Source organism: Rhea pennata, chromosome 3 (genome assembly GCF_028389875.1).
Source record: "Rhea pennata isolate bPtePen1 chromosome 3, bPtePen1.pri, whole genome shotgun sequence".
Classification (NCBI taxonomy): domain Eukaryota; kingdom Metazoa; phylum Chordata; class Aves; order Rheiformes; family Rheidae; genus Rhea; species Rhea pennata.
Window position 1 is genome coordinate 55,960,702 of NC_084665.1, and position 19,081 is coordinate 55,979,782.

At 35.4% G+C, this 19,081-nt stretch overlaps 1 protein-coding gene across 1 annotated transcript in view; it reads left to right on the plus strand.

The window, feature by feature from the left end:
* Positions 1-19,081, plus strand: part of ADGB (androglobin) — a 131,509-nt gene that overhangs the window by 74,092 nt on the left and 38,336 nt on the right. Inside the window, 7 exon segments of the mRNA XM_062573053.1 lie at positions 376-439; positions 2,131-2,233; positions 3,125-3,266; positions 5,813-5,927; positions 7,467-7,634; positions 9,692-9,830; positions 16,484-16,618. Of these exon segments, the coding sequence (XP_062429037.1) occupies positions 376-439; positions 2,131-2,233; positions 3,125-3,266; positions 5,813-5,927; positions 7,467-7,634; positions 9,692-9,830; positions 16,484-16,618 (866 nt within the window).

Below are 19,081 nucleotides of genomic sequence, written 5' to 3' on the forward strand. Positions count from 1 at the left end.
TTACAGTAATACATTATACTTATTAAAGGAACTTTTAGGTAGGTATGGATATTTTAAAGTAATAGTAGCTTATTACCATTTAGAGATTCAAGTAGGAAAAATTAATGGCCTGACTGCCAACAGAAAGATACAGAAATGTGGCAAAAGTAGAAATTAACACCAGCTGCTTTCACTGCAGATGGCTTGTGTTCACCTTTTATGAAACTCAAAATGTACCATTTTTGAGAAATATCTTAGAGTCTAATTTATGAAAATTTAATCCATTTACTAATTAAAAGTCATTATTATATGCAATGAAAAACACATTTACATGAAATATATCATTAATACAAAGATTATTTTCCTACATATTTATTTATTTTATTTTCTCCCTAGGAACCTGCATGTTTTCCACAAACCACATACATATGCTTATAACTATCAGAAGGCAGATTTTAAGGTATATGATCATACTGAATGATTATCTATTTATTTATTTTATCTTTGTCAAGAAATCTTAATTAATACATATGTATTAAATGCCATTGGTATGTCACATAGAACTACTATGACTGAAAAAATAGTAATGCAAACATTGTATAGATATCCTTAAGATTACTATAGACACTACAATAAAATTCTCGCTTACAATTACCCAGAAGAATTTCACTGTTTTTAGAATAAACAAAACTGTTACCAATTGCTCTTGCACAGTAATCCAAAAATATATTGAGTATGTAAATCATAAAAGTTTGTAGTGAGAGTGTATATTACACTGGATCACATCGCCATCCTCTTTTTGTCTTGCCTTAAATCTACCTTAGAGCAATTTAGGGACTTCCCTAAATTGAATTCAGTAATGATGTAGCTTCAGAAACTACCCTTCAGCTCTCTTTCCTCCTCTTCGCCTGTCACCTAAAACCTGAATCAGGAGTCTAGCTGTGTATTCTAGCTTTCCATTTTCTCTTTACATGCTAAGTACTTTTGTGATATATGTGAATTCTGTTCCAGAGACTAGAATTACCCTTTAGTTACTGTGTAATTACAGTATTTTTTTAACCTACCATTGCCTGACTGTTCATATTATCAGAAGGTTATTCCAACTCTAGTTTCATACTGTAACTGGAGTATAATTGTAGACTACAGAAGTGTAAACTTCAGGCATGAATTCTGTAAAAAATTTTGTATTAAGAAGGTTAACTGCATGGGTTATGCTCCATAATTATAGTATACCTGGGATTTCACACTTCTGTGAATTATAATCAGATCACAGGAAATTTTCCCAATCAGTGTGTGATATGCTTCCAGAAGCCATAATGAACATCAAGACAACATATGCTTGTATGCTTGTGTGGCAAAATACTTGTCTAATACCCTTTACTGTAACACCATTATATTTTATTACATTGATTCCCATGAGGTGTTTATAGTATTAGGTGAATTCTGTATTAGACTTCTAAAAGCATACTTTTATGTTATGCTATGAAAATAATAGTAATAGTATTCCAGAATCAAATACCGAAAATATACTAATGCAATTCTGGGAAAATGTAAGGCGGCATACATTAAAACAATTCTGAAGCAATGAAATTTGTTCAGATTTCATTTCAAATTTTGAAGCATTTCTAGGAGCAGTAGAATCATTTTTATAGTTCTAGTGTTGGCACAGAACTTATGTATTAAAGTTGTGAGTGAGAAATGCTGCATCCTATATTTTTATAAAAAAATTAGTACTAATGATGCAGTCTTTATTGTGTAACATGTTAAGAGAACACTTACTTCCTTGAAGCTTGCTGTAATTAGAATCAGAAAGCTGCAAAACAAGAACATTTTGTTCTTCTGCTGAATGTTGTCTGACAAGTAGGACTATACTGAGGTACATACGAAGAAAAGCACATGAAAGTAGATATATTCTTACCCAATAAACTTTTTTTTTTCCTTTTATCTCTTAACTGAAAGTTACTGTGTAGAGAAGCAGCAAGAGACTCTGGGCTCAAATGCCTGTAATTTGTAAGCAGTAGTGACAATACTTAGTTCCCATATTGTATATAGGACCACAATATCTGAATTCTAAGTCATACTTTATAAAGGTTTGCTCAGACAATATTCAGTGGAAATGCAAGATGAATGAACGTCTGTTTCTCTATGCAGTCTACTGATGATCGAATCTTCTATTACTTATTTGTGGACAGTCTGAAGCCCATTGAAATCCTGATTAGCTTTTCTGCATTAGTACGCTGGGGTGACATTGGAGGTAAGGCCAGCACAAAGTGTTAATATTCAGTTTTCACATTCTTAAATATGTCTGTGCTGTCGTGTTTAGCTGTGTGTTATTTTGGCAGAGTTCTGCAGTTTAGAATTAAATAGGTGCATTGATTCTAGGAAGTATACCAGTGTCAAAGCAGTGTTTTCCTGTTATTTCTTGTTGATGATGAATATTTTCCTGTTTATTATTGTTTGCTGTACACTTTTCATCTATATCTTTCTGGTATGGATTTCCTTTTGTTTCCTAGTTTTTTTCTACATAATTTCCATTCTTGCAAACTGCTTTATTCTTTGAGGTGACCAAAACTCAGTTATGTCAGCAATGTAACTAAAGTAGATTTTTAATATGATTTTATACAGTAAGCTCTTAAATATATGTACACCTGGCTTATATGAAGATCCAGTGGCAATGGCTAATTTAAATAAAAATTGCTTATGTCTTATGGGAATTGTAGAATGGCATTTAGAAAGGCTAACTCCTGTTAATTGACAATTAGCTTAAGTTAATCAAATATATAAATGTATGGATATAGCTGTAGTGCATCCAGACTAGAGCAGCTAGAAGCCAAAAGAAGGTGTAAAAGAAAAAAGGAAACTAACCAACCTATTAGAATCAATTAACTGTAACATAAATATAAGCTGTATTTGGCTATTTGCTTCTTTTGCATGTGAATAGAATGGATATTTTTAATAGTTCTAGAGCACCCTTGGGTGACTCAAAATATGTCTGATTTACGCATTCTCCTAACACAGTTTTAACCATGGTTTTCTGGTAGATTTAAGTGTGCTTTTATTCCTTCCATCCAATTGTGTCGGTTTTTTGTTTTTTTGTTTTTTTGTTTTGTTTTTTTTTTCTTTTTTTTTAACTTCCTTTTTGCAGCTACTCAAGAGGAAGGCTCTGATATTGCAAAGGGGGTGCTGATGGTTGAACGTTTCTCTTGGAAACGTGTGGCTCTGGGTGAACTTGTGTTAAAGTTGCATACATACGCAACCAAAGCTACTGTGTTAAATCTTCCTGCTGGGTATGTATGAATCTTCATTTCTGACATAATATATAGTTCCTAAAGCTTGAAAAGATCTTTTACTTTACACAGCAACTAAGACTTTGTTTCCTAAAATGTAACTGCATTCAACAGCTAAGATATGATAAGACTGCAAAATTGCTATGAACTTAAAATAATTTCCAAAATCTTAGTAAAGGCTATGAATTCTTTAGTTTTACTGATGAACAGTAATGGGAGGAATCACTCTAGTTTTCCAAGAATGAAACTAGAATACAAATGTACACTTAAAATTCTGACTAGAACTATGTTTTAAAATGTCTCTCAGGCTATCAACAGCAATCCAGAGATTAGGATTTTTGTTATACTGTTAAAAAGTGGTGGTAATGCAGGAAGTTTCACAGACCTTCTTGAAACAGGTTTTACGAAACATGAAAGGAAAAAACCTAAGGTAATCCACAAATAGCCTTGCTTTGCTTACTTCACATTTCAAAATTAAGTTGTTACAAAATCGTATTACTAGTGCTTAGTAGGATTTATTTCTCCTTGCATGTAACTCCAAACAGTCAGTTCAGGACATTGCCTGTATAATAAATATAAATGTATTCATATCGTATAAATAACATATAAAAATATATAGTCCATTAAATTAATTTTATTTATTTATTATATATTAATATATGCTTATATATTAATCGTATATCATAAAAATAAATATTATATGAATGGTACGTAAATAGATAATATATTAAATTAAATATAATAAATATAAAAAATCAAAGACTTTGATATTTGTTAGTTTTTGAAAATACTTCCACTGAAGAAAGGAAGATGATAGTGTAATATCTTGCCACAAGCATAATATTGTTGACTAATTCACTGTGGCTTTTTCCTTTTCTGAAAATAATCACTGGTTTAATTTCAAAGAGATGACATAAAATTTTATTTAAAAAGTAATGAATTTAGCTTTCAGTATTTTTTTCTTCTAGGACAGTTTATATTTCTTAAAATATAAATACATATCAATAACATATTTCAGATACTTACAGGACAACAAAAAAAACCTTCTGAAAATTGAATAGAACTGTATATATCAGTCATATATCTTAAGTCCGTGAAAACAAACCAAAATCGGGGGGGGGGGGGGGGGGGGGCGGGGTGTCAAGTAAATAAGCATAGAAAGAAAATACTGCAAGAGCAACATGTTGATACTAAGTCAAAGACCTTTAAAAGTGATTCCTTCTGTCTTTAGGTAAGAGTAAAACCGGAAAAACTATTATTACATTTGTAGGCTAGTTTTGTCAGCACATGCATTTTCCCTGTGTAGTTTCCAAAAGTGGCGTAGTGTCATGTAGGGAGCCTTCACTATAGAAATTTTGAGTGGATAAATATTCCTTTAATGCAAGTCTGAAGCCAGGCAAGTATCTTTTTGCAGGTGCAGATTTCAGAGCTACCAGAGATAATACCCTCCCCTTTGATTCTCCCTGCTCTAAGGAGAGCCAGCAGGTTTTCAGTATGCTTTAATTTATAGTATGTGTGAGAGAGAAATGGGCTTATTGACTGCTCCATTTTATTCCAAGTGAAATATGGCTTACTGAGCCAGGAATGCACTTTTCTCCCTCTGTTTGTTAGTTGCCAGAGAGAATTTCAGGTTTCACTCACAAAAAGATGCAATTGAAAAACAGCATGTGTAGAGGAGAATCTCCAGACTTCCTTCCTTATTCTCACTTCTGGGCCTCTGTTAAGTCTTTGAGACTGTGGCCTACATAAACTTCCTCTCCGGCTAAATACCATTCTAACAATGAAATAAGACCGTGAAGCTTCACCATTCGGTATTATCAGGCTCTTCAATTATTTCAGTGAGACTGCAAGATATTCACTGGAGAGAAGAGTATGAGACTGGTGTGTTGAATAACCATATCTAAGAATGTTTTTTTCATAGTTGGAATCTGTTAAAAGGTATGATCAGCTGAACAAGAATAAGCTGAGATGGGTGATTCCCCATTAAACATACTGAATTTCTGTGGTTTGCCATCTGAGAAAGACTACTGTTGAATGGTTTAGCCCGCAGATGCCCCATAAACTGGTTTCTGTGTAGTATTCCTCTAGCCTGATGTGATTATATGTTAAATTATTCTGGTTACTGTCTGTGCAGATGTGGAAATTATGATGTAAGTTAGGTATGATCAGAACACTTGACTTTCATGCCAAGCTTTCTGGAACAAATTTGTTCTTAAGTTGTGAAGCGAGCTAACTATAATCCTTATTTTTAATTTTTGCTTATAAATAGTCACTGACTAGAGAAACTTGCATTTGTATCCATCTGAAATAGTGAAAATACGTATTTTTTCCTGCAAAAAAAGCTGAAACAAATAAAAATACAAAAATAAAATAGTGAATTTTCTAATAGTGAATTTTCTACTTTCATCTGCTGCCTGTATTTGGAGGTTCTTGAGAAGGAGGGAGTTAGAAGTGCAGGATTTGAAGAGCAAGTGAACCTAGCTAAGTTTAAGAATCTCTATGATAAAAGAAAGTGTTATTTTTGGATTTCTTTTTCTTCAATGTAGGCGACATGTGCTGCTCTTCACTGTAAGTTCTCCCATAGGACATCATATTCATCTGTGTAGTATGGTGCCATGTGTCTTTGGAGAAGAAGATACTGTAATGACAAATCTTGAGAAGGTATGTGTAGCCAGAACTAGTCAAGGTTTATGCTCATGATGTCACCGACTATTATGTAGTTTTAAAATGAAATAGTCATATCTTGATTTCTAATTGCTCTATTTAATGCTATAATATTAATTTCAATATGAAATAAAGGAATGTTTGGATTAAAGTAGTATTTTTGACAGTAGGGCCAGGCAAGGGACTAAGCTGGATTTTGAAGTAGCTGTATTATATAAATGTATAAGTAATGCTTGGCTGTCGTTGTGGTTCACATGCAACAGCAAGATAACACGGAGTATTAAAACCCTATTGTTAAAATATTTATGTCAGAAGTAGTATATAAGCTCTTTTTTTGAAGAAATTGATAAAAGAGTGATAAAATATATGTATGGATATCAGTCTATAGTCAAAAATACCTGCTTAGTAACATAAACTGTTATGTCAGTAACATTTGCTTTGTCCCGTGAAATCACATATTGCTCAATGGATTCCAGGGTAGCTTTTGTACCTAAAAAGAACAGTTAATTCAAACAACTTTATATAGTTGCAATAAGAGGCCCTGGGGAGTAATTATTACAGCTTTTTGTCTTGATTGCCTACAATCCACACAGATGTCACTGCTGTCCATATTTTCAAGATTTTTTCGGCAAGAAGTAGGCCCATGTATCTGACATGGGCACTGGGAGAGGTAGTATAGCTTCTAGAGCTCAGCTGTGAAAAAATTTTTTGAAAGGTGAGTCTAACAGCAATTTATATAGCAGTATAGATTCAGAGTCCTAGTAATAGGATAGTAAAGTGGCTCATGCAAATTTATGGTATTTATTGTCGGGAAGAAGTTTAGATATAAGAAGTTGAGCCACTAAAAAAATAGCTTGTGCTTGGGCTATCCTGTGCTCTTCAGATTCTAGAAGAAAGGGGCCTTGTCATAAAAATAAAGCAGAATTATGTCCAGGGGTCTTCTCTGCACTTCTTTGTTGAGAGAGCAGTTTCTCTCCAGAGTATCTTTTGCAGAATGGTAACCAGGTTCTTGCACAGAAATCCTGGTGAAGATTAACAATGCTTTAGGCACCGTGTGTTTGGACATTGTATTCAGCAGGGTACAGATACTCATCTGCATCCTTTTATAATACAAGCAAGGCTGTATATTTCAGCTGACAACAGTCTTATTTTCACTGCAGTAGGAAATCTCTGTGTGCATATTATTTTTGATTAAATGTTCTAGGACTAGTGATAGAGAAAAAATAAAATCTGTAACAGATACATTATGCTGCCTGTTTTAGTATCAATGTTTTAGTATCATTTTAGTACATGTTTTGTATCATTTTCATTTCGATCGCTAAAATCAGTGTAATTTTGTATGTTTTTAAGACCAGAAACCTAATCAATTTGACAGTTGATAAAATTAAGAGCAAATGGTTAAGAAAAGGTTAATACTTTAGTGCAGATGATAGAATTTTTGTATACTGTTGCAATATATATATATAAAAAAGAAAACCGATAGAAAAGCTTAAAACAATCTGGCTAGCAATGGTTGCATTTCTTCTCTCTCCCCAGGAGAGCTACCGGTTTATAGAACAGGCTACAGCTATCCTGAAAGCTATTGGAAATGTGATAAATAATTTCGGCAGTGAGCCTGAACTTTCTAGAGCCGTGAAGGGGTTGGAAGTAACTCACTGTCCTCCTGGCCTCCAGGGTGCTAGAATTGTTGAAGAACACTTCAAGGTGAACAAACAATTTTATTAAATGTGTATCTAAAGGCTACAGAAGTTGGATAACAGCTTAACATTGTCATTATCCCTTCAAATCAGTGACTGCACCTTTAAAAAGGACCTCCTGACTGCTCCAAATATGACATTCATTATTAAGTGTAAGCACAAATGTCAGAATTTGCAACTGTGTAGTGTATCTTTTCTTTATATGAACAAATTTTAATTTGTTCAGAGTGCAATATTCTAAATTTGAGTCTCTTGTTTTCTTAATTTAGTGTGACACACTCTTAAGGCATAAAACTTAAAGCATAGAAAAATATATATTTTTTATTTTAAAACCTAATTTGGGATTTGAAAGACAGTACTTGAAATTCAGAAAGAAAAGGGTAGCATGATTCCTTTCTGTACCAAGCACTGATGGCACGGCATAACATTGGTTCAGCTTACATTACTGAAAGCAGTATTGAGGTTTTTCCACAGTCATAGTATTTCTCCATTGGTTTTTTGGACATGCTCTATTCTTATTAGGCTTTTATGCTGTGCGTGCATGATGAATTGAAAGGTCTCTATATACACGATTAAACAGTTATGCTTTTTACATAATTCTCTCTAGTGTAGCTCTTCATTTCCTAAATAGACTAAAACAAGTGATACAGAAGATATGCTAATTTGTATGTATATACAGATCTTGATAGTACTGTTATAACTTTGTTTTTCTACAACCAATTTGTATTTCAGCTTCAGTTACTTTATCAAAGCAGTGGAAAGCTTGTGCTGTTTGGACTCTTAGAAGACTGAATAAAAGGCAGAAATTCATATTTTTATGAACAGTGATATTAAAAAATATCACACATATATCATTACTTTTATATATGGGCTTGTCACCAGGCTGAAATTCAGCAAGAAAACAAAACAAAGGAAGAAGTTACAATTAGTTCCAGGTGCATTTCTCATAAAAGCTCTGACCAAGTCCAATGTGAAAAATAATTTGATCTGTCTAAAATGCATAATGAAAATGTTAAGTGTATATGCTCATATGGAATATATGTAAAACTTTTAGGGACTTAAAGAAATTCAGTAGGAGTGAACATGTATATCCCCTACTTGCCCAAGAAAACTAGTTTATAGTTATAAAAAAAACAAATGAAGAAAAATCAAATGAGACAAATAAGAGGCACTGAATTAGCTAGCAGTGATTCAAGCATGAAAATGTAGAAGTGATCTATCTTCAACACAAACAATGAAAAATTGTTTTGAACATAAGCATGTAAAAAAGTATATTGTTTCTTCACTAGTGTTAAATCTTTCAAAACAAATGAAGTTGTTATCAATGTCGCTATACATAACTCAGGATAAAAATACTTCCAGTAAGCAGAACAATCTGAAAATAAGAAAAACGAAAGATAAAAATCATCTGAAATATTTTTTCTGTTAAATTATTTCCATTGTATTCAATTCAAATTATGATACAGGCTTTGAAAAATATAGTCTAAAACTTCCAGCTGGTGGAAGAAGAAAAGGGAGACTGGATTTCTACTTGTTAAAGGGCATCAGTATGATGAAATTAAAAATAGAACCATCAGTTTAGTCGCATGTGTAGGATACCAAATCTTACCCTTATTACCCATCAATGTGTTTGTATTTTTGCTAATGGTACCATCTTCTTATTCAGTAAGCATGCCCATTCAGTTGTTGGTCTCTGTTCTAAAACATATACAAAAAAGCCAATCGTTGTGATGTGTTATTCCATCTTCTGGACTGAGACCATCAATTCACTTCATATAAACCGCTAAGATGCTTTCAGATGATAATAACTTTTTGTTGTAGAATCTGTTCTGTATTTAATAACCCAGGTATGAAACAAATTTTGTTTTCATTCTTGGCTGGAAGCATTTTAATCCAACAGTGAGGACTAATTTTTAGACACAATCTTTGTTAGAGGAAGTTAGAAATATAGTCTACATTTTTACAGGGGAAAAACATCAATGTTTGAAACATTAATGAAAAGCAATTAAGTCACCTTCTACAAATGCATCTTTCTTTGAGTGCTCTTTCTCTTTTTTGTTTCAGGTTTTCAACAGTGCATTCTGGTATTTGATCAAACATGTGTTAGACAGCAGGGTTCCTCCCAATTATGGATTTGCTTTCAGATCCTTCACTTTGGATTTTAAAGCCACTGAGGCTTCTGAGAATGACAGTGTGTCTTCAGGTACTGTGCCGATATTGCTAATCACTCTAAATGTATTTGCCTGTTCTTATTTTAGAGGGAATTAACTTTTCAACAATCTTATATTTTCTTGCTTAGGTAAGCGTGGTTCGTTATCTTATGAGATGTCTAAACTTTCTACTGTTGGCAACAAGTCTTTGAAATTCCTCAGTGAGACAGATCTCAGAATAGAAATGATTTTTTTAGAATTGAAATGATAATTTTTTTGAAAGTCTGTTTATGTTTTGTTGAATTATAAAATTGCCATTTGTCCTCGTTTTACGTTTCTCAGGATTAACAAGCATGCCTAAATAATGCAATTGAAACATCTACATTAGATTGAGTGAATTATGCCTCTGAAGTGAAAAGATGACTGTTGCCTGCAGCTATTGTTTTTGCCGGGTGTCCTGCAGATCATGACTCTTGTTCAAATGACCAGTCCTTTCATGAGTGTGTTAAGTGTGCCCATTCTCACTTCATGTTTGAAGCTGCTGGCCAATTTCAGCCAAACTGAGCAAAAGGGCAGAGTTTGGAAAGACCTTAAGTGCCTGCAATTTTTGTGAAATTAGAGTGAAGGGAGACCCAAGCTAGTACCTTCACAGAAGGCTCAATTGCTGCTTGATTTTTTTTTTTTTTTTTTTTTTTTTTTTTTTTTTAATGCAGCATAATAGGTAGCTAATCATCATGTTAGTTGGCCCCTAACCATCTTGTCCAGGCTGCAATTAGAGTATATGAGGTGCCTGAAGGTACTGACTGTGAGAGGAGACTTCAGGAGGCAAATGGAGGTATTGTAAGTGGGAGGTGGAGAGATAAGAATATGGTATTGTAGGGAAGGTGACAGGGAGTTTGGAGACACAGAACAGGGCATTAGGTGTTGCTTATGTGCAGGCTTCACTGGTTCTGCTTCTCAGAATAATTCTCTTCCTGCAGGTTCGTGGCCTCATTCTTCAAGCAGGCTGTAGGCATAAGGTATTAGAATTACATTTACCTGGCATTGTACATTCATCAGTCAGTTTATGTTGGAAAGTAGTTAAAAACAAACTTTATTGAAATTTACAGAAATGTTTTTACAGACTCTTGTTCTTTAAGAACGTACATATACCTTCTCTTTATTTGACACTTTAATGGGGAGTTTCCTCCAAACATCCTCTCTTCTGAAGGTTGTTCTTCTATGGGACATCAGAGATGAAGAATCAGCCAGAATTACTGAACAACTTGTTGTATTTTTCACAGATTTATATCTTATGTCAAGAGTATAGGTTATAAGGGTCAGCATACTGAGATTTGCTACACCACTTGAAAAAGTGATCAACACCTGCACATTTTTCAATAAAATTGAGCTACTGATTTTTGTATTCCAAAGAAAACTTAGTATTTGTCAGCGATAGAAGGCGTTTTTTTAATTAGACATGACTAACCAGCAGAGATAAATATATGCAGTTGACATGTTGGAGTAAGGACCTTATATATTAATCATAAGATGCACAGTGATAGGGTATTTTTAGGATTTGGGGGAGAACCAAAAAAGAGGAAAAAATACGTGGAGGAGAAGAGTTTTATTTTAGGTTGATTTCCTCCAGCGTCTAATTTATCTTTCAAATTACTTTTCCTTTCCAGAGGAAAGGTTACTTAATTAGAAATTTAATTGGAAAGTGTGTTGTTTCATTTTCGTTATATTCACCTTGGCTATGTATTTTGCTCTACCTAATAAAGTTTACATGGGAGAAAAATGCTTTTGTTCAGTGTTATCCCAGAAACTTAAATGGAGACATCTGCATTCAAAAAACAGAAAGAAAGCTAACTGGTGGAAAAAAAGTAGGTAGATAGCAGGAAAACACAAGTGAGAGATGCATTATAGGTAGGCCTAGAAGGTCTGCTATCACCTAGTTTGCCTGACCTGCATTATCCTGCAGCATTGTCAGGTTAGTTGCTCAGATCTTGTCAAGGTTTGAGTTCTAAACCTTTGGAAAATAGCAAGCGTCAGTGTAAAAGACCATAAAAGGTGAATGAAATATTTTCTTTGTCTGTGTGTGACATAGAAGGGGAAGGGTAGATCAAGTCAAATATGAACTTTTTCTGAAATGTGTGCTGAATTCATCTCAGGATTTGCCCAGCGCAAGGATGTTATGATACATTGCAGTCAGCAGTCCTGTGTGGTAAGGTTTCTGAGAAGCCAGCCTGAAAACAATCTAGTAACATTGATCCATCTGCCAATTACTGCCCACCCCCATGGAACAGCTAGCACAGGAAGCACGAGAAACAAACAGAAGACTGTGGCAAGTAAACATGATAGAAAGATAGAAGTTACTTAAGCTGAGTGCTTCTCCATGGCACAGCTTTTCTATAGTCATCTAGAAAGAAAGAAGATAGAGAGGCTCTGCATAACTTTTGGCAGTCATGAGATGCTGAATTTACAGAGGCATGTGATGCTTCGCAAGAAAGGAAGCATATCAGCATGAGGTTACACAACTGAGGCCAGACAGTCTTAATGGCTCATTGCTGCTTGCCTCTGCTTACCTTGTGCTGTTTTCACTGGGCCCTATAATGAGCCACTTCAGTTTACTATCTCGCTGGAGGTTTCTGGACGGATTTCAAAGCCTGGAGCCTCAGTCGCCTGACAATCATCTAGGCATAAGTCAAAGGATACATTTCTTTCTCGTTGATGAGTTCCAGCTTTGAAGTTGTAGAGTACTTTGTGTGTACAGTTCTGTAAAACCATCCTTGTCTGAAATTTTATCTTGTCTTGAAGTCAAGATATTGATTATAAACTTACCTTTCTGTGTAGGACAGTTTAGAAGCCCTGTTCCTGCTCTCTTCTCTTCAGAATAAGTTCTTTCCTCTAGAAACGTGAAATAGGAGCAGTGATCATACAGTTATGCTGTGGGACTGGAGAAATGATTCTAGACATTTGTTTCTTCTTGAACTTCATTTGAATTTGAACTTTAGTTCCAGTAACAGGCAGGGGAAGCTTGCCATTACTTGGAATATTTAAAATACCTCTCCAGTACTATATGCAAAGTAGACCTTTTTTGAAAAGGTATTACATTACATTGTATACAGTAGTTGCGTCCACACTGTTAGAAGAGAAATGCAACCATTTTATGGTCAACAAAATCTTCCTAGGCCACTTCGAGAATTTTGGTTTTATAATTAGCAGAATATCTTGTGATTAACCACTAAAGCAGATCAGAATTTTTTGACCAAGCAGTTTTTAATTATAATATCAAATTTGGATCATGTGAAGCATTCAGGAGTTAATATTGGATCATCTGCATCATTTCACAGTAACATCTGTTTATTAAGAAAAAAATAAGTGTTAAGTAAATGAAAACTTTTAAAAAATTCAAATATCTATTTCTGACTGTATTATTTTGACTTGTATCATACAAATCAAAGTATTTTTGTTCTAATGACAATGTATTTTAAAAGTTAGAACAAAAGGTATTAAAATTTTAGGAATATATAATTTCACAAAGTTCTCAGTACTTCCAGTTTTCAGCCTGAATTGGGGGTAACCTTTTGACAGTTTTGAAGAAGTAATAGATACTGAGTTTTCTTCAGTTCTGTGTGTGACACTGCATCCTACTTTTACATTTGTATATTTAGAAATAGTATTTGCCTAAGTGACTGTATATCCATACATCCTTTAGCCTCACAAATGCCATGTATTTATTTCTAGTGATAGCTATTTATTTTTGCTGATAGAAATAGCTTGACATCCCCAGTGGACTTCTCCATTTGTCCATAGGGCAACACCTAGTCAACTCTCTTTGTACATTCCCGTATTAGCATTTCATAACTCTTTTCTGAGGGACTAATGGGTGTAATGAAGTCTTGGTTCTGTGTCAGGGGAGCTGGAATTTGGGCTTACTGACCTGGTCTTGTATAAAAGTCATGTAGATGGGAAACATCTAAATATATTGAGTAGGCTATGTCTGAAGTGCTACAGATGAACTATTCTGTAATCAATTAGCGCTATACGAAAGCTTAAGTTTTCTCGTAAGTGTTTATGGCACTGTGATTTTCAGCCTTTAGAAAATGCCAATCCTTTCAGTTCATTTGTCTTTGGATAACTCCCTCCAGAGTAGAAAAATAAGACTCAGCTGCAATTGGTGGCCACAGCCATGAATTTTACCCTCCTCTCCAGGTGAAGCCAGTGCTGAGTTCCACAGCAGCTTAAGCCAGTCTAACTGCAGGCTGCAGTCTCCCTCTCGACCTTCCTGCAGCTTCAGCATTTATCAAGTCTTGTGCTGAGCTGGTTCAGCATGCTAAGTTGGCAAAAATTTAGCTCAACAATAAGAAAAAATTAGGACTGTGACTCCTAAGTCAACTTCAGTCTCTTCTGGAACCACAGTCTGAGTCTCTACTAACACTTAAAGACAGTCTGGGTAATACAAACATTGTAGCCAGCAACGAAAGTACAGAATACACTGAGAGTCATTGATAATGCAGATCACATTCTGATATGTTTAGACCTTAATGTGCAGTCTCAATCAAGACTACTGCTGAAGTGTCCTGCTCCCCTTCCCATTCCAGACCAGGTACTCCCACCTTAAGCAGTTGTACACATGCTAAGGAATCAGGTTAACTTGCTGATATCTCAGGAAGCTAAGCCATGAAATAAAAAATAAATTAAAAAAAAAAAAAAAAAAAAAAGAGGAGGAGAGAGAGGAATTTCTGTTAATTCAGCAAGTTGATCTGACTAACCTTGCAGCTATATAGTCTCTTTATACAGTATTAGTATGTTCTGCACCTATTACAGTGGTCTCATATGACTTAAGAGGAGAGCCTATTGGCCATCATACTCAGACTATTAAACTGCTTGCTTACCTCTGAAGCCACAGTGCAGGTGGCACTATCTATGCTGGCTGAGTGCTTTCTTGGGGATGTTTTCTTTCACTTGATTAGTCATTAAAAGACAAAAAGAACAAGAGCTGCTTAGATGAACTAGGAGTAATATTTAGATGCAGTCACAGTGTTATATATTGTTGATTAAGGGCTAGATCTTATTACTGGCTAGCTTAGCATGTGTAACTATGATCACCTAAACAGTATACAACTTTTTAATTACTTTATAATTAAAAGTTTTATAATTATATATTTTGCCTTATACGGGGAGGAATGTTAGCTCTGCAGCAGAGACTATTCTTTTGATTTAAAACACTTGCTGGTAACAGAAGTTTGCTGATTCCTTTTCTTGAAGAAAAACATTAGGAGGGACAAAAGGCATAACACAATGCTTTGCCACTGGATTATTTAATTGCAAAATAAACAGGTATGTAGCTAGGACAAATTTGTTTTGAAATATAGGTTACTTTGGTAAATAAATGGAAGACTACAGAGAAGATAGAGCCAGACCTCCTCGGAAATGGATAGAGATAGAACAAAAGTTAGAAAATGGGAAATTCCAATTGGATATTAGGGAAATATTTTTCACCCTGAGGCTAGTCGAGGATTGGAAATAAGTTGCCCACAGATGGCATGTAATCTCCATCCCTGGAGATATTAAAAAATGGCCTGGACATTTGTTCAAGACCCTGAGCAATCTGCTCTAAGTTGTTCTTGTTTTGAACATGGGCTTGGACCATGTGACTTTCAGTGCCCTTCTAGTCTGCATTATTCTATGATTCTATGATTCCATTTTATAAAAAGTGGTTGTGCCATGCATATTGTTGAGTCCTGATCTGTTGTCTATGGAAATGATCTTGTGTAACCTTTCAGAGTCACTAATTAATGCTTTCTGGAGTTTCGAAATGAGATAGTAGTCAGGAGTGAGGGCTGGAAACACAGCCAAATTTAACAAAATTCAGTAGAAGTTATATTAAAATATATCATATCTTGGCTGAAGACAGCAATCTTGACTTTAGTTTGTCCCCCTTTTCAAGTGGATCTCCATACTTCTCTCATCTCTGTTTGTTGAGACATCCTTTTGAAGCATTATTTGCTCCTTCTTCTTTTCACTGGCCTCGTTCAAACTCTGCAGTTCCAAACTGGCTTCCTGGCTCTACCTCCTTGTAGTGCCACCTGCCCAAACCCTCCTGCTAAATTCTGGTGCTGTTGGCTCCCAGGAATGCTAATTCTGGGTGCTGCCAAGGATTATCATAAAGAGCTCATCAGTAACCCTGTCAAAACGAACCAGTTTCTGTTCCACTCTCAATCTCATCAGTGACAGATCATAGTCAGATAAATGCACTCCTGTATTGGTCAATCTGGTAGATAGAAACACTTAAAATCTTGTGAAGCTCTTCTTTTAGGATATATTCAGAATCACACTTTAGTATATTAAATTATTTTGATTCATGTTTGGAAAGTTATTTTGAAATTACATTAGGAGATAATTTTAAAAATGTAATTTGATGGCTGTTTGTAAGGAGAAGTAAGGCTTCAATGATTTAGCCTTTGGCATTAGCACAACAGTTACATGATAACTCTGTGTAATTACACAGTAGATTGTATCTGTTTTTATCGAAAAAAAGATTAATTTCTGATGCTTTTTATTAGAGGAAAATGGTGAGAGTGTTATTTCTGTCATAAATGGAAGTTTTATGTGCAAACCACTTTATTTACGGAATATAGTTCTCAGTGTTTTTTCAACCTCATAGCAAGCAGCTATGTGATTTCCATTGTTGTCATTCATTGTCATTCTCTTCTTTCAGAGGCTTTCGACATACCTTTCCTTAATAGCTGGCAGAACAGAGCTCCCACTTCTGAAGAAGAAGCAGCAGCACTCAAACTTCAAGCCAGCTGGAGAGGGACCTATGTTAGGAAAGTGATAAATGGCAGAAAACCAGGTATGTCCTTTAGAAGGACCTTTTTAAAAACGTTTCGTTTTTACACCTTGTTCAGATATTTGCTTTAAGGATTTTATTGCTAGTTAATACCTGGTTAAAATGAACTGAAATACAATAGAACATTGTAGTTGAATCTCTGAAAAAACTGAGAATAGTGCTCAACTTAACTCTTTCCATGGCACATATGATACTAAAAAGTGATTGAGGTAGAGAAAAGACCCACCACATTGATTTTGGTAGATATTAAACCAGCATTAATACAGTTTTATCTCAGAACTGGGCTGAATGTTTAGTATTTGGAAAGTAGGTAAAAGTTCTATATATGTGTCCTTCATGTCTTTGCCACAAATAGGTTTGTGTGTCTTTTAATGAACAATATTTTAACTTTGTCATACCCATTTGTGATGAAACATTATGTAGAAATTACAAAAATAAATACATGAACATCTGTGATTAGTGAATCATAAGGAAGTAAGAAAGTAACAAAATTTGGAGGGGTTGTTGGTCACACAGTGTACAATCATATTTTGTGGATTTGGATTTTTTGAATATACATAGTAAAGCATATTTAACAATATGAATTTAGACTCCAAGAAATCTAAATATCATTGGTAAAGCTTAGTATTTTCAAAAGTTTTATATTGACTTAAGGGAACACTGATAAAAATAGACCACAAAATTTGTTTTGGTTTTCCATCACTGAAAACTTTAAAATCAAAGAGAATTGTGCAGTTCAGAAAGGATTTAATTGATCATTTATATAGGATGAAATAGCAATTAATATGTAACATGACTGTTACACAGCAAGTCGGATTGGAAGATCCCAGTGATTCCTTCTGGCCTGACAGTATGTGAATGTCTCAGGACCTTGACAAAGAAAACTGCTTCATTGTGAGGGATACATTCTCTCTTTAGTAAATCATCCCCAGAATCACAGAAGGTTGAGGGTGGCAGAGAACTCTGGAGATCTTCTAGTCCAACCCCTCTCCTCCCCACCCCCCCTCGCCTTTCAGAACAGGGTCACCTACACCAAGTTACCCAGGACTATGTCCAGTTAGGCTTTGAATAAATCCAAGGATGGAGACTCCATAGCATCTCTGGGCAACCTATTCCCAGGTTTGACTATTTGACCGCTCCCGCCCCCCCCAAAAAAAATTGTATATTCAGATGGAACTTCGTGTGTTTCAGTTTGTGCACGTTGCCTCTTGCGCTATCACTAGGTACCATTGAAAAAAGTCTAGTTCCATCTTCTTAATATGTTCTCTTCAAATACTTACCCACATGGGTAAGCTCCCCCCGACAGTCATCTCTTCTCCAAGCCCAACTCTTTCAGCCTCTCCTCCTGTGAAAGACATTCTAGACCCTTCATCATCTTAGTAACCCTTCCCTGGACTCCCTGGAGTAGGTCCATATCTCTCTCATACTCCACTCTAGCTGTGGTCTCACCAGTGCTGAGCAGAGAGGAAGAATTGCTTCTCTCAGCTTGCTGTGAGTGCTCCTCCTAATGCAGCCCAGAATACCATTGGCCTTCTTTGCCACAAGGAGACATTGCTGCTCATGGTCAACTTGTTGTCCTCCAGGACCCCCAGGGCCTTCTCAGCAGAGCTGCTTTCCAACAAGTCAACCCCCAGCCTGTACTGATGCATGGGGTTAATCCTCTCCAGGGGTAGGACTTGGCACTTCCCTTTGTTGAACTTCATGAGGTTCCTCTCTGCCCATTTCTCCAGCCCATTGAGGTCCCTCTGAATGGCAACACAGGCCTCTGGTATATCAGCCAGTCCTCCCAGTTTTATATTATCAGCAAACTTGCTGAGGGTGCACTCTGTCCGTTCATCCAGGTCATTGGTGAATAAGTGGAACAGGATGGGACCCAGCATTGACTCCTTAGGTACAAGGTTAGTTACTGGCCTCCAACTAGGCTCTGCAGCACCAATCACAACCCTCTGAGTTCTGCCATTCAGCCATTTTTTGGTCCACCTCACTCTCTGCTCACTTAGCTCATATTTTATCAGCTTGTCTGTGAGAATGTTGTGGGAGGTAGTGTGGAAAGGCTCACTGAATTCAAGGAAGACAACATCCACTGCTCTTCTTCTGTTGGAGGTTCCTTATGAATTATCATCATTGCTAGAATTTCTTCTCTTTTATATTTACCTGCACCAACTGATCTCTTCAAGCTCTCTTTCATACTTTCATCTCCTTATCAGTAATTCCAGGGCTGTCTTGCCCCTAAACTATCACATCTAGCATAGTTTTACTTAAGCTTTCTCCATCAAATATAATGTCCTTCTATTTGTGTTTGAAAAATGCCATGTAGATTATGAAAGTTTCAGCAAACTTTCACTAGTGTTATTAATTCCTGCAAATCTCAGAGCCCAGAATCTGCTCTTCTGAAGGTTTAGATTGCTATGTTTTAAGCACTGAGTATTCCAACTCTTTTCTTTTGTTGTCTATAATGTCTTTCTT